This window comes from Fusarium solani (genome assembly GCF_023522795.1).
Source record: "Fusarium solani strain SB1 chromosome Unknown bctg00000011, whole genome shotgun sequence".
NCBI lineage: Eukaryota > Fungi > Ascomycota > Sordariomycetes > Hypocreales > Nectriaceae > Fusarium > Fusarium solani.
Genome location: NW_027072149.1, coordinates 1,123,021 through 1,142,933, shown reverse-complemented (window position 1 = coordinate 1,142,933; position 19,913 = coordinate 1,123,021). Strand labels below are relative to the sequence as shown.

The window sequence follows — 19,913 nt, the reverse complement described above, 5'->3', positions numbered from 1 at the left end:
GCTAGTAATAATATACCTTCCTAAAAAGTAGCTTTAATTAAAGCAAGCTATTAACCTAGCCTTTGCCTTACTCTTTCCTTATAACTCTTACTTCTAGACCGCCGTAAATATCACTAAATACCTCTTAGAGCGCTATAGCAATACCTTTAGCTCTTTAATATATACTAAGCTCTATTAGATATATAAGGTTATTATAGAGGCTATAATCCTTAAGTCTATAATCACTACTTATATTAATAACCGCTAGGCTTAAATTAAGAAGAGATATAATATTAAGAAGAGAGGGAAAAAAGTAAAACTAATTAGCGATTTTAGTTATAATATTAGTCTATAAGAGATCTAAGAGTAATAAGAGGAGGTTATTATAAAAACTTAGTAGAAGGAGGAAAAGGCATAGGTCTAGTTTACTTATAGCCTTATTATATAAGAGATAAAAAAGATAAAGGATCTTTAGCGGCAAGATAAAAAGATTATAATTAATAGCATAAAAAGAAAGATATTATAGGCTTAGTGGCTAAAATATATAGGGAAGGATATTAAGTATTATTCTATAGAGATATAACGCTTAATTATATATTAGATCCTCTCCTAAAAGCCTAATAGTTTTATAATAGATACCTAATTACCGCAAGAAATTAATGAGGCTATTTATAACGCTAGTTTTACCCTAAAACCCCTTAGCGCGATAGACTAGACCGCTCTCGCAAGAAGTGATAATAGTATTACTTTCTAACTTAATCTAGCTCCTCCTAACAAAGAAGAAGAAAAAGAAGAGGAGAAAGAAGATAATAATGACCTCCCTCTATTTAAACCTCCTCTATATCTGCCCGAGATACCCTCGTTACCGCCGGTTATAGCCTCATCGCCGCGGCTGCTATCCTTGCCACCTGAACCCCCCTCCACGCCGTGCCCAATACGGCCTCAACACCACATATCAGGAATACAGAGGATCAAGAGCATCATCACAGAAGCAAGAGCCGCACGAGAAGCCAGCCCGGGGGGCTAAAGAGACGGTCTCATAGCCAAATTTATATGGCGAAGCATCTAGAAAGGCGGTAGCCTTAGAGGCTCAGGCGCCGGCTTCTATCATAGATATCATCAATATCATCAATATCATCAATATCATCAATATCATCACATCAGGCATCGCCAATTGCTTCAACCCGCTCTTTTTGACCTTTAAAAATCACTCTCGACAGCTTCCAAAACTCAGAGGATAAAAAAAGCAGCTTTTCAGGGGGAAATCAGGGCCCCACAATGTATCACAATTTTGTGGCCAACCTAGCTTGCTAGGTTGGCTCGCCTGGGGCGATAGCCCCACATGAGCCAACGGGTATGTCCATTGTGTTTGCAACGGGCATTTATTCGAAACCATTAGTCACTCGAGACTTTCGCTTTGGGCTGGACACGTTTCATCTTTGGAATGAGACACGGGAATACCTTGGTGAGGGTGTTTGACTACCCTAGACTTGGACAGGATGATTTGCTGGCAGTAACTTCGAATGTGCGTGGGTGTTCATCAATCTCGTCGACAGGTAGGTCAGATGACCGGTCATCTTATATACCTTCTTTAAAAGGTTATATCCGGACAATAGGATAGGGAGTTGTAAGCAACTGGGGGCACTGCCCACAGGTTTGTCGGTTGTAACTGTCATTTCGTGGCAGCGGCCGTGACGGAAATGCTCTAAGGTGTTTGTCAAAATACCGAGACGGGAGTTTTCTCTGTAATACTTATATCACTTGATATGAGTCTTATGGCTGTACCATTGGTCGTGAGTAGATCATGACTAGCACGTAGGTTTGGATCACCGACAACATGGGAGATCAGGCATAGAATGAACTTGGAATGGATAAACAAGGCTTGTCACATTTTCTACCGCCACACCATTAGGCCTTGGCCTCCTTTGCCTCCCCCTGTGGTATCAAGAAACCAGAAAAGAAACCATCAAGAGACTCGTAGTCATCAAGCTCGCCGATGTACGACACATACTGATCCGGCCTGAGAATGGCCACGCAGCCTTGATCGGGAGAGATGCCGAATGTCTCATAAAGACGGCCATAACCCTCATGGTAGGATTGATCGTCCGCAAAGATCTTGTTGTAGTCCCAGCCGTCCACCTCGTCATATGGTCGTAGAACCTCGGGGAAATCGAAAATCTCGTGGTCTTGACGCTTGGCGGCATGGACTGTCAGGACTTCGATGACAGAGTCGTATCTTGCTGATGGTGGTGTGAAACGCTTGAGGAAGGATGATGGGCCCGAGAGCTTGTCGCAGAGGCTGTTCATTCGCTTCTTCTGTCCTTCTTGGTCAATGTTTCCGGGGAATACAATGACTCTCCAAGTGCCATTGCTTCGGAGAAGTTCCTGAAGATGCCAGGGTCTGGCGTCAGACTGGTTGAGGACCTTGACGCTTGGAATTCGCATGCCAAGCTTGACCTCGGATGCGAGAGCCTGGAGTTTGGCGGCCTTAGAGGCCTCGTTATCCGGGTCCGGTTTGGAAACGATGTTGCTTCGACCATAGTCAACAGCTATGGGTATACCGCGTCAGTTTGTGTTTCTGAAAAGCATTAAAGATGTACGTACCAATGCCACTGGCAAACATGTTGCCCTTCTCGAAGGCCTCCTTGAACTTATCCATGCTGATGCCCTCCTCATCCATAATGTCCTTCGCTGGTCGACCAGAGAAAAGTCGTGAGAACTTGTGATCAAAGTCGATCAAGGCTTGCGCAATACCCTTCCTTTCAGACTCGTACGTCTTCAGAATCGAGCGGTTGGCAAGTCCCTTGACGACGGTTGCAATCTTCCATCCAAGGTTGAAAGCTGTTCAGCGTTAGTTATGTCTGTTGTGGAGGGAAAGGTATCCTACAATCCTGCATGCTCACATTCATACCCTGACCAGCTTTGGGGCTGCACAGTAACTCGTTAGTGGCCTGAACGCGAAAACACTTCGGGAGACGAACCTGTGAGTATGAACAGCATCTCCAGCCAAGAACACTCTCTCGTGGGCAGAGAAGCTTGAGCCAACACGCTGTCCGATCTGGTACGCTGTCCACCAGTCCAGCTTTCGGTAAGATAGCTTGTAAGGCGCCATGATTCGCTGGGCAGACTCAAGAATCACGTCCGGCGTGATCCATGAGCGATCCGCCCGAGAATCCTGGTCGCCAATCTTCTCCGTCGTGGTGAGCTGGATATACAGACGGACCAGCTTGTTCTCTCTCGGAATGACCATGACACTTCCAGAGTTGGCGGAGTGGATGGCGCAGCGCATACGAATGTCGGGAAAATCGGTGATGGGAACAATGTCGAGGACACCCCAGATGTAATCGGTAGACTCGCCCTCGAGCTTGAAGCCAAGTTCCTTGCGGACCCATGAGTGAGCACCATCTGCTCCCAACATGTACTTTGCCTTGACAACCTCTACTGTGTCAGCCTTTTGGTTGAGCTCAGCTGCCTTGATCATCTCGGCAGTGTCGTCGGGAGAGAGGTTGCTGCGGAACAGGCCGTCTTGGATGACTGTTCCGTTGACGGAGGTGGCCGTTTGCTTGGGTCGGGCTTCCTCCTCACTCAGATGACGCAAGTTGACAGTGATGGGATAGGCGTCAGCGTCCTCGACAGTCTTTTCGTCAATCTCCAGACTGGTTGGGATGACGCCACGCTCAACCGAAACCTTGCCTTCACTGAATTCGTTGATGGCATCGAGAAAGAATCTTTCGATTCGGCCTTGGTGGAGGACGACTTGCTGGAAGCGGCTGATGCCAGGGATGGTGTCAGGGATGCGTGAAGATCTTCGAAGGACGCCCTTCTCATCGGGGTTCCAAAGACTGATTTCCAACATGTGGTTGGACTCAATCCAAGCTCGATGAGCGAAGCCAAACGAATCGAAAATTTCCAGAGTTCGACATTGGAGGCCATCTGCTTGGCCATTGAAGACCTGTACTCTGGTCAGAAAACGGATTGCAGTGATAGTAAAGAGCGAGATTGTACCTTTGTGCCACGCTTGTCCACGATTCGAGTCTTGACGCCGCACTTGGCGAGCCATGTCGCCATCATCAGGCCGGCAGGTCCGGCACCGACGATGAGGACGTCAACATGATCAGTCTGTGCGCCAACGGCCATGATTGCGCAGGGGTAGAAGAGGGTTTTGATGTGCGTTGAGTGGCCTGAAAAGACTTGTATGAGCTGAGGTGTTGAGCTTAGACCAGGCCGTGGTTGTTCAACATCTTATAGGTAGTTGTGGATGTGAGGCTGATTGAGGTCTGACTAACTAGCAGGGCTGTAAGATCGCCCATCGGTTACTGCTTCGGAAGACGGGCAACCCTTACGTTTGTATCACCGCCTCCAAGCGTGCTTAGTACCTTGGCGAAGATGCCGAGTCATATTGACAAACTCGTGGCCACTGAGTGGATCTGCACTCTCCAGTGCGTCGGGATTGTGCTAGACCCCGCAAACTAACCCGGGGTGAAGGCGGGGGAAACCACTGGGGCCAGCGGGGGACATAAAACACGAGACTCAGGGAGGTGAGGGCACAGCCAATTCAGTCTCGTGTATTTTGTCCCCCGCTAGTGGGGGAAGGGCATGGTGTGGGGAGATCCCTGGCCTCGACACGTCGGCAGCTTGTTTCGGAGCTTTCGGATGCCTGTTGGTGGGCACCTTGCTCCTCGCCTTCGGTCCAGTGGAGGGAACTGGCTGATCCTCAGAGCTGTCAGCGACCAACTGGCGAAGAGGCGTATCTAATCCCCACGAGGGGTGAGGGCCTTCGGGTTACAGGGTTGACCATCGGATATACCTCATGGCGTCTATTACCTAATTCAGTTTCGGGTGCAGGTTGATGATGCCCGAGGTCAGAGTCGGACTGGGAGCTCGACGTAATAATCCCGCCGGCTACGCGGATGCAGGGCAACGAAGATTTTGCATCAGCCGTGATCTTAGATAACTTTGTGTAAGAAATGAATAATCACGTAAAGCATAGCCATGAACGGAGCGAAGATCGGTCCAAGTAACGTCCAATGAAAGCGTACGTATTGTTGCAGATTGTTGTGGTGAGCTGTATGGAGGTTCAGAGATTGGTTGTATCTGCATCAGCACTGGATACTGCGCCTGTGTGGATCGAAGTCAAGACATGATATCAATGAAACCCTGCAATGGAACAGTAACTTCCACTGGCTGTAGATCTTAGGGATCCTTCTGTGAATCGTACGGGGCTTTCTACGATATTTCCGTGTTATCTCTGTTGGACTCCTCTGGTTCTTCGACTGGGATTAATCAAGCGATTTCTAAGGATAATAGATGAGATGATATTATTAGCTAGTTTCCTAATGCGGTAACTATTGGCATGAGATATTATTACTATAATGATGTTAATACTCTGGTTGTGATGAAAATTGTGTCCTTGCGGCTGCGCCGAGTTCTCTTTGGCCTTTCGAGTAGGAAAACATATTCATAGAAAACAGAACCCAATAGATAAACTAAGGAATATGAAAATGGGACTGAAAAAATATCCACGGTAATGGCTGAAACATATCACACATATTTCAAGTTGTCAGTGAGCATCATGTCGAAATTCTTAGAAGACGTGAATTGCATTTTCGCTAGTATCTCATGGGCACAACTACTAAAACAAATAGCCTTCTCACGCAGTCCCGAGGCTCATGTTATACTCAAGCTCCCAGTTTGCTTGAGGGTCTCCCTTTCGTGGCACGAAATCCACTGTCAGCCCATCCTTGACTGCAAACACACTGTCGTTGTCGAGATACCCCGAGTCGGAGTCGAAGATCTGTGTCACGACGGACTTGTATCCCTCGGCAATGACCTAAAGACCTTCTTAGTGATACATCTTTTGGGTTTGAAGAATGGGAAACGTACCATAAAGTGGAGATGCGCAGGGCGGTAGACGTGTCGGTCGAGAAGCTGGAGGAGCTTACCAGCAGGACCGTCATCAGGAACCTAATCATCAATAGTTAGCTCATTATTCGAATACCCAGAGGTAAGGAAATACTCACAGGGTACGGTGTAGGCCGCAGGCAGTAGAAGGAGAATCGACCCTGAGAGTCTGTGATGAACTTGCCACGCAGGTTGTGCTCCTGCTGCTTCTCATCTTGTTGTTCGTACAAGCCTGAATCACGTGTTAGTTGAGGATTTATACAAAAATATCAGAAATCATACCGTTGGTGGATGCCTGCCAGACTTCGACAGAGGCATTGGGGATAGGGGCTCCGGTAGCAGCCGAAGTCACGGTGCCGTAAAGATAGGCGACGATGCCGTCCTCAGGAGTGTCGAAGGTGATGGTGGTGCCGTTCTCTCTGATAGGAGTGTCTGCTCGCCAGAAAGGGCCAAGAATGGCAGTGGCAGTTCCTGAAGCGGCATCCTTGGCCGCTGCGCGGTGTGTGATGTCGTCCACCAAGCTGTGACTGTCGTTAGCGAGAGCTGTTTAACATAGAACAGGGCAAGTTACCTCTCAAGACCGATCACATCGCACATGAGCTGTCCCTCGTTCCTCTTCTCGTTGCTCATTTGACCGGCCCAGTTGATCATCTTGACCGCCGTCATCCACTCATCGACGGTGAGCTGAGTCTCACGAGCAAAGTCGTGCATGTGCTGCACAAACGAGGACATGACCTCGCGGAGTCTAGGGTCCGTCTTGGGGCCAAAAGAGTCAATGACCTGCTGCGTAAAGGCCTGGCCGAGGCCCTCCTCCTGAGGAGCACTGCCATTCTGGCCGTTGGCCTTGGTGGGCTTGGTCGTCTCGGTGGTGGGATTTGCCATTATGATCTTTGCGTGAAGGTTGATGGGATCAAGTGGCAATCGGACTGGGCGCTTTGAACTTATTAAGACAAGATAAACTTCAAAATCTACTACCAATCGAATCGATGAAGAGTGTGGACTGGCCGTAGCTCTTTGCGGAGAAATCTCAGACTTCTTTATAGCGCCTACTGAGCTCGGCGGCAGCAGATGACTTAGCCCCGCATAATCAGGAGTCAGCGACCACGTTTCACTCGGATATACACAATCGCAAGAGTCTTGAAGCGAACGGGCGGTAATGGAGCTCCCGGACAAAGGCAGTCGGCTCACTCCCCCGCCCGCAAAGAGAATGGGTGGCATCAAGGCCCATGGGGAAGACGGCAGAAAGTCCGGAGGGCAAGCCATGATGCGGGGGGATGGAGTCGAACCAATGCGAGGCTTGGTAATTACGCCAGAGGGTTTCGGGTCCTGGGGAATATCGGCCCACACACCATCGGATGCCGGACAGCCCCGGTCGGATGTGCACCTTGTGGAGGGGCAGACCCCTTCTCCGATAGCTCCCCGCGGTTGAGAGTGTCACTGCCGGTCGTGAGGAGGTCGTATTGCCGGTGAACTCCGACACAAACCCGTTACAACCGTGGAGACTGCGGTTTTTGAGGCAGGTGAGGGTGATGCCCAGCTTTGGAGGGTTCATGGCAGGCATTGGCAGGCGGTCACAACCTCCATGTCAAAGACGCTGCTGTGTGACCTTAATGATCGGCAATGACAGGGACAAACTGGGTAAGAGTATCGATATTCGTCGCTACTGAGTACGTGGCCACTGCTACATCTCGACAAGATAGAAAGTGAATTGTCCAATTGGACACTGGGGATTATAAAAAACAGTGTGCTACCATGTGTATTCGTTTCAAAGACCTAATGTATATAAAAACAACAAATGCGATCATCAATCCGACAGCCTCCGGTCTGGCTCATCGCCAAAGTCCCAAGTAGGCTTATCTGTGCCGTTCGGGCGGCTCGCTCGTTTAAATCCAACCTCTACACCCTCAATGTTCACCACAGGCGGCACGGCCTGAACCTCCGCCTTGTATGCCGTCGAGTACCACTTCTCGACGTATTGAGTTCCCTCAAACAGCTCGGGGAACTTCTTCCTCATCCTGAGCAGTGCGGTACCTGAGATCTGGTCGACGCTGTGGGCATGTCGCAGTGCAAGGAAACCAGGACCGATATCCTCTCTCAGCTTCTGCTTGACCTCCTCTGGGTACTGTCCGACCTTGAACAGCAACAGATCGTAGTGGAGGAGGGATGCCTTGCCGTGCCACGATCCTCCTTGAGTGGCTCGGTGATAGAGACCAATCAATGCAGTGATAGCACCGATACACCCTGTGCCATAGTCCGAGATAGGAAAAGGTGGCACAACAGGTTCTGAGAGTCCCATGAAGCGACCTTGCTCCCATGCAATGCCACTGACCTATGACAAAATTAGTTCCCGCTTTTGGTGCACTTGGGGTGACAATGACTTACACAATCGGCAATCTGCTGCCATCCTGGGCGACCTGCCCACTCTCCCTCGTAGCCAAAGCAGTTCTCGTTGACATAGACGAAGCCCTTGCCACGCTCCTTGGCGATGCGTGTCAGTGCCGTTGCGCCGTAGCCGAGTTTCTCGAGGGCTCCGGGTCGATATCCATCAACGACCACATCTGCTTCCGCAAGGAGACGCTCGAACTCTTCTCGTCCTTCGGGAGACTTGAGGTCCAGATCCGCGGCGTGCTTTCCCATGTTACCGTCAACCTGGAAGAAAGGAACATCGCTCAAGTTGGGACTCGTGATCTTGAGCACGTCGGCGCCATATTCGCCAAGGATACGTGTGATGATAGGCCCAGCAATGATGCGGCAGAGTTCAAGAACCTTGACACCGGCCAAGATTTTAGTTCGCTGCCCTGAGCTGGGGGTCAAAGGGCATTTAGGTGTCTCGGTCTCAAGACTGTGCACCGACCATGGAGGCAGAGCAAAGTTCGCCTTTCCCTATAGACACCCGACACATTAGCCCTGAACATGATCTTAGAACGGCTTTAAAATACTTACATGTTCAGTTTGCAAAAAGTCTTCGTGCTTCAGGGCAGGGATGCCAGCCTGGCGGTTCTTGGCGTTGAGGGCCTCAAGCTCTTGAATAGAAAACTTGCGAACGGCGGGCTCAATGGCTGCGACGATGTCTTCGTGGGATTGCAACTCAGGTCTGAAAGGTTCAAGGCCAATCATCTGCAACGTGGTAGACGCCTCAAGAGATCCGTGAATATGATAATATTCTCCAGGAACCTTGGTCTCATACAGGTTTGCCGACATGCGCCGATAGGGATTTGACTGAGCCTGCAGCAGATCCGTATCTAATGAGTGTAAGTCCCAGTCACAACGTCTTGAACCGTCTCCTGTCCTATCACTCACCCTTGAGCTTGGCCTTGACACCGGGGTCAAGTTTGCCCAGTCCACCAACCTTGGCCAAGTAAGCCTGACAGAGGAATGCTGTCGTCTTTTCAAGATTGACAGTAATTTTCCGTGGGCGAGTTTCACCCTCGACCAGGTCTGCTAGGAGGTTTGCAACACCTCCTTCAACAGCCTTCAGTGCTGCGCTCGTCTCCGTCTCCTTGAAAGGTATGGGGAAATAAGGGGCATCGCGTGTTGATGTGAACTCGACATGTGATTTGAGATCCTTGACAGCTGGTGGCAGAGAGGTTGCATCAAATTGGGTGCATAGGTAGTCGAAAATTCGCTTGGTCTCCTCAAGCGAGGAGTACTCTTGTGGCTGAATGCTACCCATATTCATCGACTTTCACCTTTCTTGGTACCGAAATACTTCAAGTTCAAGGCGCCTGTCAAAAGCAAGCTATTATGTGAGTATTTTATACAATCTGTGGTCGATTGCGTATAATTTCGGGGAAATCCCGAGATTGGGCTTGTCGGGAATAAGGAATCTTTCCAGGATCTGACCTGATTCACTGCAGGAATCAAGATGCTTGCTTGCTTGCGTGATATACCAGGATAACCAATTCGATAAGAATGACTAAAGTATGCGTGATATGGCTGCATTAATGTCCATCTTTTCTACGGAGCTCCGAGGCAGGCAAATGCTGTTCTTCTTGCTGTGAGCGGTAAGAGCCGGCCAGATATGGCTTTAACCCTGTAGCCGATGCATCCGAAGCCTCCACCGACCGACTTCCGACACCGTAGCATCCGCTCCCGCCACCGGCTCTTGTCCGACCAAGCCACTTCAAGGTTGGAAGCACTGATCGTACTAGAATGAAGGCAGATGCTGCATTGCGCGACCAATCCGCATAGCTTCAGCCTCATCTACACCCTATTCATTAGACACAATGCCCTGCCTGGAGATCGAGAAGAAGCGGCTTTTCTACACCCAGGTGGAAGCCGAATCCCCTCGTGCAGGATCGCCAGTGTTGGTTTTCATCCATGGACTCGGCTCATCTCATTCGTTTTATACGCCCGTGATGGGCCATCTTGCGGCTGCAGGATATCCATCTGTTGCATTTGACGTCTATGGTTCGTGCTCGTCTGTCTGATACTATGTGATTCGAATCGTTGACAATGTGATCAGGAAGTGGCCTCTCTGAGCTGGTGCCAGGCACTGATGATCCAACTTTTGACTCGATAGCTCAAGATGTCGAGAGTATCGTTTCAAAGCTGAACATCCCCGTCGAGAATGTCGTTGCCGTCGGTCACTCAATGGGTGGTATTGTTGTAGCCAAACTTGCGTCAAGGAACAATCTTCGTGGTGCAGTCCTAATTGGGCCAGTTTTGCCCAAGCCGGCAATGGCAGGCATCTTCAGCGCTCGAATTGAGACAGTGAAAGAACGTAAGTCACATGTAGCCAAAGCGAGAGACCTATCACTGACGGGAGGTGCAGATGGGATGGAGGCAATGGCCAAGACAATTCCTTTTGCAGCCACAGGTTCCAAGGCCAACTCGACACAAAAGGCTTTTATTCGAACGCTACTCCTTTCTCAAAAGACAGACGGATACATCGCTCTGTGTGATGCCATTGCTAAGGCGGAGCGACCATCATATGCCGACGCGCACTCACCTTTGCTCATCATTGCAGGCGAGGAGGATAAAACAAGCCCAGTTCCTGACTCCGAAACGATGTTGGCCAGGTGAGTTTCATGTAGTTTCATCACAAATGTTGTTACTAACATTCATCCAGCTGGGGATGCGATAACGCGGCCAAGAACATTCGAATTCTCCCCGGTGTTGGACATTGGCATTGTATCGAAGCTGCGGATGAAGTCGGTTCAGCTCTGGAGGACTTCGTCTCAAAACTGGGTTGAGCGATTGGAACTAATTCACCACTATTCGCGATCAACTCAACTTGACAGGTCATCCATACCGGTTGACACGATACCTGCTATAACAGCCTTCATCTCCACCATTTAGAATACCCTACAATAGAGAAATGATCGCTTGACCATCCCCTGCTTCACCTGGCGCCAAACCCCTCCAAGGTGGTGTCGCTTAGCGGAGTCAACGCCAAGTCACCGTCGGCAAATGCCTCCAGCGTCGGCTAAGGGAAAAGTCGGACCGAACGTTTAGCCCCTCTCCACGTCAGCCATGACCTGACAGTCAGCCCCATCACACGCCCAAAGTTGACCAATAAAGGTAGGGCCATATCCGACAGGTTGCGGCCCGCGGTCAACGAAGCCCTCAACTCAAACAATGCCTACCAGGAGGGTCCGGGACTGCGACCGAAGGCGATGCGCCGAGGCCTGCGATAACTGCAAGCGCCGCAAGCAGAGATGTGACGGTCGGAGGCCTTGTGCCCGCTGTATCAAGCGTGGCCTGAAGCTCGATTGCCAGGAGTCAACGACCACCTCTGGTGAGAGACGCATCGTCGCGTCTTCTTTACCCAGTCCTGATCCAGATCGGATAAGCAACACGACAGGACATGCTACCCCAGAAACTTCGGGTCCGATATCTGCCAGCGGAGCGTCGGCCCTGGCATCAATAGATGAGACCTACGCTGGCGATGGACAGACGTTACAGCTCCTCTCAAACACACAACCAGAGCGATTGCCTCGGATGTCACGGCTCATCCAAGACACGAGAGGAGAGTATATGTTCATCGGGGACTCAGCGACACTATCATTTCTTCAAAACATCCGTCGCATCGTACGACGCAGCATAGGGGATTGCTCCCTCGTTGACGATCCTTTGCGACATGGCATTGTGGAGGCATCGCCTGAGACACGGCGAGGATGGATCTTATCGAGCGCCCAAAACCCGCCCCCGAGGCAGTCTGCGCCCGAGGTGGACTATCTTCAGAGATGGTACATGCAATCTGCCAATTGTGTGCTACTCTTGTTCGACCAGAAGGAACTAGAGAGTGGCATCCACAAGTGGCTGGAGGATGGGCAGGACATGGCAGATCCTGCAAGTTCTGTGTACTATCTTGTCTTTGCCATTGGAGCGCAGACCGGACCTGAAGACAAGGACGACCTCGCTGAGATCTTCTTCAACTATGGTCGCTACTTGACAGTCGAGACTTTGATGGAAGATCCCGGTATCACAACAATCCAAGCTTTCGCCCTGATCGCCATGTACTTGCTCGGTGCTTCACGTCGCAACGCTGCCTTCATGTATCTCGGCATGGGCGTGCGAGCTGCCTACGCAATTGGCCTTCATCGACACGATATTTCGTCCCTCTTTCACCAGCCGAGTGTCGCACCAGAGAACGCCTCTGGAAAGCAATACGGATTCTCGACCTGTTCATGAGCGCATCGCTTGGTCGTCCACCGTCAACATCAGAACTCCGAGACACTGCGAATCCCCAGGACTACTCCGCTTGCAATGACCTCTCCATGATATTCGAATCCATCCTCACAGATGTCTATGCTAAACGCATGATTTCTCCCGAGGTCTTGGAACGCATCAGCAAGCATCTACGCCGCTGGACGGTTCAATGTGCTGATGGTCTTGCGAGCGATGGCATCGAAGAAGATGAGTTTATCGATGACCAAGCTGGAGGCAAGCAGCCTAACATTGGTCTCATCCATCTCAAGCAGACGGGTTACTGGACCGTCATGTTGCTATCCCTCCCGTTTCTTCACAAAGCGGTATCTCAGCATGTCGAGGCCAACGAAACATCACTCCGTGGAGAAGAGAGGCAGCCATCATCGTCATCTTCCAACGAGGTTTTGGTGCATTCTTGTCTCGAATCAGCGGTACGAACTGTTGACATCCTTCAAGTGTTCGTCAAGACCGACACGATCCCCAAACGCTTGCCATTCGTTGGAAACTCGGCGTTTGTATCTGGACTTGTGCTGGGCGCAGCCATCTTTGGCGATTTCGACAACTCGTTCCCCCTTCAGAAGAGTCTGACTGCGACGAGGAGTATTCTTGAGCGCTTCAGTCGATATGATGCTGTAGCGAAGCGTCATTTGATGATTCTGGATCATCTACAGAGTGCCTGCGACATCTACATGGAGAACCGAGCGAGGCTGAGGATGGAACGCCAAGGACATCTTGTCAATGGTCTTTTCGGTAGCATTCATGCCATTGGAAGATCGCCATTTCACAACCCGTCCCAGTTGGATCCCGTTACGCGGCTCTCGTCAATTGGGTCATCTCAGAACGTCCAGGGACAGATGCCAGCACCGGAATCAGCTATGAACCATGAGATGGTTGACGCGACCGGGCAGCCAATCAACCCGGCAGACGCACAAGAGCAGGCAGAGATCACGGTTGCAAACGCCACCGATCAGATCCTCGGCATCTCCCCCAACATGCTCTGGTTCGACTCGTTCGATACCACCATGTCTCTCTTCCCAATTGTTGACACACACGTCATGGGCAATGATTTGACATGAAGCGAGACGTTTCTCTGGAAAGACCTGTCTTCTTTCGTTTCCTAACATCTGAAAGCCTGAAATTCTTCTCTTACTGTGCGCCTGGCGAATGGCCTAGTATGGGAAACGGCTGGGTTTGACGATGCCACGCGATCAAGATATGACCCCTTGAAAGAGCCGCAACACCCGAGCGACGTGATCACATGTAATTATTCCACCAACTAAGACCAATCACGCCATTATCTTCTCCTTTGACGATGAAGGATTTTGAAAAAGGCGGAGATAACAAAATCCGACTCCTTGAGCCCCATTATGCGTCGTCGTGGCATGGGTTCGAAGGGCGTGGTTGACGTCGTATAATCCTCTCCAGATGGCCAAACCCCTCAATCCACAACCAAGCCTCAAAAACTACATCCAAGAGCCTTGGCGCCGAGAAAGTTACGTACTCCGACGCATTCGACTATTTTTCCAAAAGTCCCAAACCTTCCTATCACTACCATCAAGATGCCATCGCCAGTTCTCGCCAAGTCCCTAGAGCCCGGCGCAAAGATCGCCTTCATCTCCCCCTCGGCACGTCTCAACGATGCACTTCCTGATGTCATGTCGCGGGCGACTTCAGTCCTCACTGAAAAGGGATACCAGGTGAAAGCCTTCTTCAGCAAGGACACAGGCATCCAGTCGTCCATCAACAACCGTCTGAGGGAAATCCGAGAGGCCTTCTCAGACCCAACCATCTCTGCCATCATCACCACCATCGGCGGCACACACTTTACCGAACTGATCCCTGCACTCCTTGCCGATACGGAACTGCACAGCATCATTCGCAACAACCCAAAGATCGTGGTGGGCTTCTCGGACATCACTGGTCTGCATTGGTTCCTGCATGCCCTCACCGGCTTGCGCACCTTTTACGGACCCGGTGCCATCCCTGAACTTGGTGAGCCCAACTCAGTTGATGATAAAGAGACACCGCTGGCCTTTTGTGTGGATAATCTCTTCCGCGCCATCGCGTCCCGTGAGCCTCTGGGCAACATTCCAGCAGCCGCCCTCTACGCCCCCAAGGCAGCCCCATGCTTTTCCGATGCCGCCTCGACCAAAAAGCCCGAGCTTGTTCGGAACTCGGGCTGGACGTGGCTTCGGCCCGGCAAGGCCCAGGGCCGCCTCTTTGGCGGATGTCTCACTGTTGCTGTGCGCTTGCATGGCATTCCTGCGATTGTTCCAGATTGGCGAGGCAGAATCATCTTTCTGGAAACCACCATTGGTGAGGACGACGCCTCGGGCCCTCTTCTGCCCCGTATACAAGCGGGGTTTGCCGATCTGATCGCCTACGGAGCATTTGAGGAGGCGGCGGGACTTGTCATCGGACGTCCTTTTGGGTATGACACCCCGGAGCAGAGGGAGAAGTTTACGGGTGTTATTAAGGAGCTCTTGTGTGAAGGGCGTCTTGCTGAGAGGAAGTTTCCTATTCTTTTCAATGTTGATATTGGACATACGACGCCGATGGTTACTCTGCCGTTTGATACCCTGGCTGAACTTGACTCGGAAAGTAACACTTTCCGTGTCTTGGAATCAGCAGTCTTGTAAAATATTTGACGAATGAATTTATTCCATGTCTCCCTGGAACTGCTGTGCCGCCATACTTCTATGATATCCCTCATCATGCTAAAAAGAGAAAGTATCAACGCCCATTCGCGCATCAGGTCTACAAAGCAATTGTTTTATACTCTGCTAGCATCTATCTATGCCAACCACTAAGATAATTAAGCGTTTCTTGACCTTGTTGAATCCACACGGAGCAGCTCGGACAAGGGAAGGCATATTTGGTGAAAAAAGACCAACAAGTACCTCTTAAACCGGGTCGTATTGTTGTTAATGGTGGCATTTCTGTGTTGCCAGAGAGAGTGTTGGCTACAGTGGCAAAGAAAACGGTGATTATTACATATCGGTGTTGAAACTCAGTCGTAACATAGCGTAATGGAGCCAATGATATTGCGAAAAGTATGGCAGCACATCACATGTGCAAGAAAAGGCCGAGACACTGGTGATTGAGGGCGGGAGACTAATGAGACAAGAGATTAAGAACCGCGATCCGGGCCGATAGGACCCTTTCTTCCATATGTTTCACTTCATGAGTTTCGAGAAAACGAGTGAACAACGGCTCCTTGAAAAAGGGATCCAAAGATATAAGGAGGTGATGAGGTGCCATCCTCGGCCTACAATCACCCAATTCATTCACTCCTAGCACACTCCCTATCTGTCTAGCATTCTCATATGTCACGATGAAGAGTTCAGTAGTCTTTTCTATCTTTGGCCTCGTCCTAGCCCCGGCTGCTGCCGTGCCAGCTACGACCAACGCAGGTAACGGCGTCGGGAGCGTCGCCAATACCTTAGATAGTTTCTTTCCCTCTTTAGCGAGACAACAGGTATCATCGAAAACATTGATTTTGACAGTGCCCAACCGACGGCAGAGGCAAGTTTACATGACCCATCCCCTAAATATGTCTATCATATGCTAACCTTTCGGCTTGTGTTATAGGTCATTGGAGATAAGTTGAATGAAATGCTGGATTTGTGCGTCCTTCTCGTAGAGAGGTTCTATGAGAAAAAGGGCAGCGACAACATCAAGAAGCTCAATCAAGACGAGCAAAAGGAGGTTTGCGACAAGTTCGACCAGGTCTGTGTACCACAAGAGCTCCGCGATCCATTTCTCATCCGCTGACTCGGTCTCAGTTTACTTCCGAGTTTGACGACTTTACCACCAGCTTGCACATGGTCGCTATCGGAATTGATGCCAATACAAAGGGAATTACGAAGCGCGTCCTCTACGTCATGGAGCAGTTCTTCTTTGGCTTTGACTTCATCCGCCATGGACCCCTCAGGAGGCTAGTTCCTATGTGCAAGGACAAAGCGGAAGGCAATGCTAAAAAGATTCTTGAGGATCTCAAGATTCTGATTCGGGCTTACGGTGGAACAACGGAGTGCTCTCGACTTGGGGGTCCAATGGTGAACAGTAGGAAAACTTGCGCTGGATCAGGACATAGCACGTGGGAGCTTCCCGGCGGGATCCAATTCTAAAGGACGAGTGAGCAGAAAAATGTAGGCCTGTAGCCTGTATTTCATCTCTATCAATCATAGGCTTCATTTGGCTTGACACGATTCTCATATGGCACTGGGTCATGCGTCGGTCGAAGTCTCAAAGTTCCTCCGTCTGCTGAAATACAATAATTTTCTTTCATAATATCGGTACTCTTGAATCCATCGTCTTCCAATACCCTAGAGCCATTGAGTGGCTTCCTGTCAGCAAGTGCCAGAGCGAGAAGATCTGGAACTGACTCCCAGGATGACGAAGTGATGCCAGACCATATCGACCAAACCGAATACACTATCACAAAGAGTGCGTAGAAGTAGAAGACTGCCATGGCCCCTCGCATCGTGAGGCTGTTGTCGGCAAACGCGAATCCAGTCACCCAGGTTTCCATCTCGGTCTTGTAGAAACGGGCCGCATCCTCAGTGGACACTGCGTAAGGGCTTCCACCGGGGCCAAACACGTTGCCGTCCTGTGGCATGAAGCTCTTCCACCACTCTCCTTTGGGGTCGGCGAGTGCTGTGATAGGGGTTGCTCTTGGAGTTGATCGTGCCAGACCGTTTGTAGCCAAGCCTCCCAGGATTGCTTCCAGGTGCTCCGGAGACCTGGACCCTTTAACATCGGAGGTCCAGACGCCACTGCTGAGGATCATTTCGTGGATAATGGTTCGCTTAGTTCTCGAGTCCTGGGGATTGAGGTACTCCGCAAAGCTCGGCTCGATGCGAACGCGCTGGCCGTAAGTAGGGTTACCGATCCAAGATCCAGCCAGGGAGGTGGCGATGGAGTCAGAAAATGGGGCGTATCCCTTGCTGAGAAGTGCAACAGCGTCGCCTGACAAAGTAGTCGTGATTCATCGGGCATCAATCATGCAGCCGTAAACATCGAATGAGCTGTCTGACTGGTTGGAAGGCATCGCCACCACCGCACCGACTGAAGTGTTTGCGATGATGGGACCGGAATCAAACCAAAACACCTCGGGCTGCTTCAGGTCGGGTAGTGTCTCTGACAGCCAGTCGTTGATGTTATCATCGGTGACATTGAGCGTCGAGGGAGGAAAAGACACAAAGTCAGGGAACAGCACCGTCTTGGGCTTGTCCGAGTCTGTCGAGATCCTTTCACACCTGGTGTGGCTGATGGCCATGGAACTTTCCAGGCGATGTTCAATCTTGCTATAGAGACTGAATCGTGTTTGCTTTGCTTTAGCAGAGTTACCCGCGGCCTGTTCCCAGTGGAGAGAGCTGACAACACAGGCCTCAGCGGGTGCAAAGTGAGGCATCATGGCGACTGTGTGGTTGGGGCTGTTCAAGTTGAACCATTTCTCTCGGATATCCACAATAAGGTTGACCAAAGTCGTCAAGGGGCCGGAGACATATATTTCGCGAGGAGGTCGTCTGGCGAACAACCCATCATCCACCTGGCCGGATGAAGGAAACTTGGAGATGATCTGGGTGTTGAGAACTTCCCACTGCCAAGAAGGACACAGCTCGTTTCCCGTGACTTTGCAGGCATCGCCAAGGGTGTTGTTGTCTGTGAGAACTGCCGGGAAAACTTCGTCGTGAGTAGCATTGATGTAAACGACGCTTCCACCGGCGTTCCAGTCGCCTTCCTGCGGCATCATTGCCACGGCACTGAGAGATGAAGCGCCCAGTGCCATGATGGTGCAGACAAAAATGGTAAAGATAAAGATCAACTTCTTCCAGCCTCTGGAGAACTTCCCGGTCAAGATGCTCTTAAACTCGTCCGACCAGAGAAAGCTGATTTCCGAAATCTGTTGACCGGCCACGAGAGCACCATAAGGAACCGATTGACCAAGGGTGAATTCGTGTCGGACCATTGCAAATACGATGGCGTTAAGGGAAAGGACAATAAAAATTTCCATGAGCTTGGAGGCAAACTGGATGCCGAGTTTCTTCTCAACGTCGTAGCCTGGCTTGCCTTCTAGTTCCTTGCCGATGTAGTAGTTCTTGAAAATGTAGAAACTGAGGGTGATGATACCAGCAATGGCTGGTAGATGGATCATCGCGGTGAGTGTGGCAGTGAGCCTGTCCTTGACGATTGGGACTTGCCGTTCATCCTTCTTTTCAAAGGAGGCCAGGATAGCCTTTAACCGCCATTTCTTTGAAAGCGTCTTGAACCGCCACTTCGAGGGCTGGACAGAGCGATGCTTGTCTGGAGTTTCGAAGCTGTATACACCAACATTGGTCTTGGGTTGATCGGGGGAATCCGAGTTGAAAGAGCCGCCATATTGGTAGTGTTGATGATAGAGTGGGTTTTCGTCAGGGCTCACAGGCTCATAATGAGGCTGTATGTTTGGGTTCGACTTGTCCGTCATGATGAACAGTCCCTCCCAGCGGAAAATACTTGGTCAACCTAGGGAAATTAGAGAGTACGGGAAGTGGATGGACAAGTTGTTTAAGAGCCACAGCAACTCAGTGCCCGATCACCTTCGGAGTGGGGGCAAAAAATATGGTCGAGGGCGGACTTGTGACCTCTTCGGGATAAAGTGACGGACAGGGGGCTTATGTCCGTATTGACAAGCAAGAATTGAGGAGTTTTGCCTTGTCTTCAACATGATACGGGGCTTGACGTCCTCGTCTGACAGGTTTTTCTTTTATCACTCTGGGGATTCTTAGTTCTATACTATTTGACGACGTCGGAGATTCTTTCTACAACCATAGGCATTTGTCCTGATGCAAAGCGAAAACACATCTCAGGCTCATTGTGTCTCCGGGTACAGTACCATTCCGTGATACGGCCCAGCCTTGGAGCATAAAACAGCTCCAGCCGCAAAGGCCCATAATGAAGGTAACATTCGGTTAGAGAACCCTGGTATTTGCCAAGTCTTTCCCAGCCTTATCCTTTTATCTACGATTACAGATTGGCGGAGGACGAAATACCCTTGCTCTTAGGGCAGAAAAACCCGCTTGTTGAAACAGCTGGTAAGCGCTAAGGAAAAGGACCCAAGGATTCGCCAGTTCAAAGCCTGACCAGCTGATAAATACACACAAATTATCCAGAGAAATCTTGCATCATCGGAAAGTGGGAGAAGGTGTGACAGTTACCGGCCACCGAAAGGCTCTGATCAGCTGACATTAACCTTTGTTACATACAACAGAGTGCGAAGCGAGTCCAAAAGCGTACTCAAGATATCTAGTGACGTCACCCTCTACCTTCCAGTTAACTACTGGCAGACTGGCTGCGCATAAGCGGCGTCAGGTTGACGATCAGAGGCTCCTTGT

General features: G+C 50.4%; 9 protein-coding genes across 9 annotated transcripts; 5 read left to right on the top strand and 4 right to left on the bottom strand.

Annotated features, from left to right (window-relative positions):
- Positions 1–1,887: 1,887 nt before the first annotated feature.
- Positions 1,888–4,116, bottom strand: MRS44_015424 (uncharacterized protein; the record flags this gene model as incomplete). Its single annotated transcript, XM_046280158.2, has 5 exons — positions 1,888–2,528; positions 2,584–2,820; positions 2,867–2,907; positions 2,961–3,931; positions 3,985–4,116. The coding sequence occupies 5 exons, from the start codon at positions 4,114–4,116 to the stop codon at positions 1,888–1,890; spliced, it is 2,022 nt and encodes a 673-aa protein (XP_046130442.1).
- Positions 4,117–5,629: 1,513 nt separating this feature from the next.
- MRS44_015423 (uncharacterized protein) lies at positions 5,630–6,762 on the bottom strand (the record flags this gene model as incomplete). The annotated part of the gene is made up of 5 exons (XM_046272895.2): positions 5,630–5,809; positions 5,863–5,943; positions 6,000–6,112; positions 6,163–6,401; positions 6,452–6,762. 5 exons carry the CDS (start codon positions 6,760–6,762, stop codon positions 5,630–5,632), a joined length of 924 nt encoding a protein of 307 aa, XP_046130443.1.
- A 922-nt stretch (positions 6,763–7,684) lies between these two features.
- MRS44_015422 (uncharacterized protein) lies at positions 7,685–9,553 on the bottom strand (the record flags this gene model as incomplete). The annotated part of the gene is made up of 4 exons (XM_046272210.2): positions 7,685–8,209; positions 8,263–8,763; positions 8,824–9,122; positions 9,181–9,553. The coding sequence occupies 4 exons, from the start codon at positions 9,551–9,553 to the stop codon at positions 7,685–7,687; spliced, it is 1,698 nt and encodes a 565-aa protein (XP_046130444.2).
- Positions 9,554–10,106: 553 nt separating this feature from the next.
- Positions 10,107–11,075, top strand: MRS44_015421 (uncharacterized protein; the record flags this gene model as incomplete). Its single annotated transcript, XM_065619204.1, has 4 exons — positions 10,107–10,290; positions 10,346–10,603; positions 10,655–10,901; positions 10,952–11,075. 4 exons carry the CDS (start codon positions 10,107–10,109, stop codon positions 11,073–11,075), a joined length of 813 nt encoding a protein of 270 aa, XP_065475276.1.
- Positions 11,076–11,460: 385 nt separating this feature from the next.
- MRS44_015420 (uncharacterized protein) lies at positions 11,461–12,516 on the top strand (the record flags this gene model as incomplete). Its single annotated transcript, XM_065619203.1, has 1 exon — positions 11,461–12,516. One exon carries the CDS (start codon positions 11,461–11,463, stop codon positions 12,514–12,516), a length of 1,056 nt encoding a protein of 351 aa, XP_065475275.1.
- Positions 12,517–12,602: 86 nt separating this feature from the next.
- MRS44_015419 (uncharacterized protein) lies at positions 12,603–13,610 on the top strand (the record flags this gene model as incomplete). Its single annotated transcript, XM_065619202.1, has 1 exon — positions 12,603–13,610. The coding sequence occupies one exon, from the start codon at positions 12,603–12,605 to the stop codon at positions 13,608–13,610; it is 1,008 nt and encodes a 335-aa protein (XP_065475274.1).
- A 483-nt stretch (positions 13,611–14,093) lies between these two features.
- Positions 14,094–15,173, top strand: MRS44_015418 (uncharacterized protein; the record flags this gene model as incomplete). Its single annotated transcript, XM_046271202.2, has 1 exon — positions 14,094–15,173. One exon carries the CDS (start codon positions 14,094–14,096, stop codon positions 15,171–15,173), a length of 1,080 nt encoding a protein of 359 aa, XP_046130446.2.
- A 695-nt stretch (positions 15,174–15,868) lies between these two features.
- MRS44_015417 (uncharacterized protein) lies at positions 15,869–16,664 on the top strand (the record flags this gene model as incomplete). The annotated part of the gene is made up of 3 exons (XM_065619201.1): positions 15,869–15,947; positions 16,178–16,263; positions 16,320–16,664. 3 exons carry the CDS (start codon positions 15,869–15,871, stop codon positions 16,662–16,664), a joined length of 510 nt encoding a protein of 169 aa, XP_065475273.1.
- A 50-nt stretch (positions 16,665–16,714) lies between these two features.
- MRS44_015416 (uncharacterized protein) lies at positions 16,715–19,006 on the bottom strand (the record flags this gene model as incomplete). The annotated part of the gene is made up of 2 exons (XM_065619200.1): positions 16,715–17,505; positions 17,602–19,006. The coding sequence occupies 2 exons, from the start codon at positions 19,004–19,006 to the stop codon at positions 16,715–16,717; spliced, it is 2,196 nt and encodes a 731-aa protein (XP_065475272.1).
- Positions 19,007–19,913: the final 907 nt, after the last annotated feature.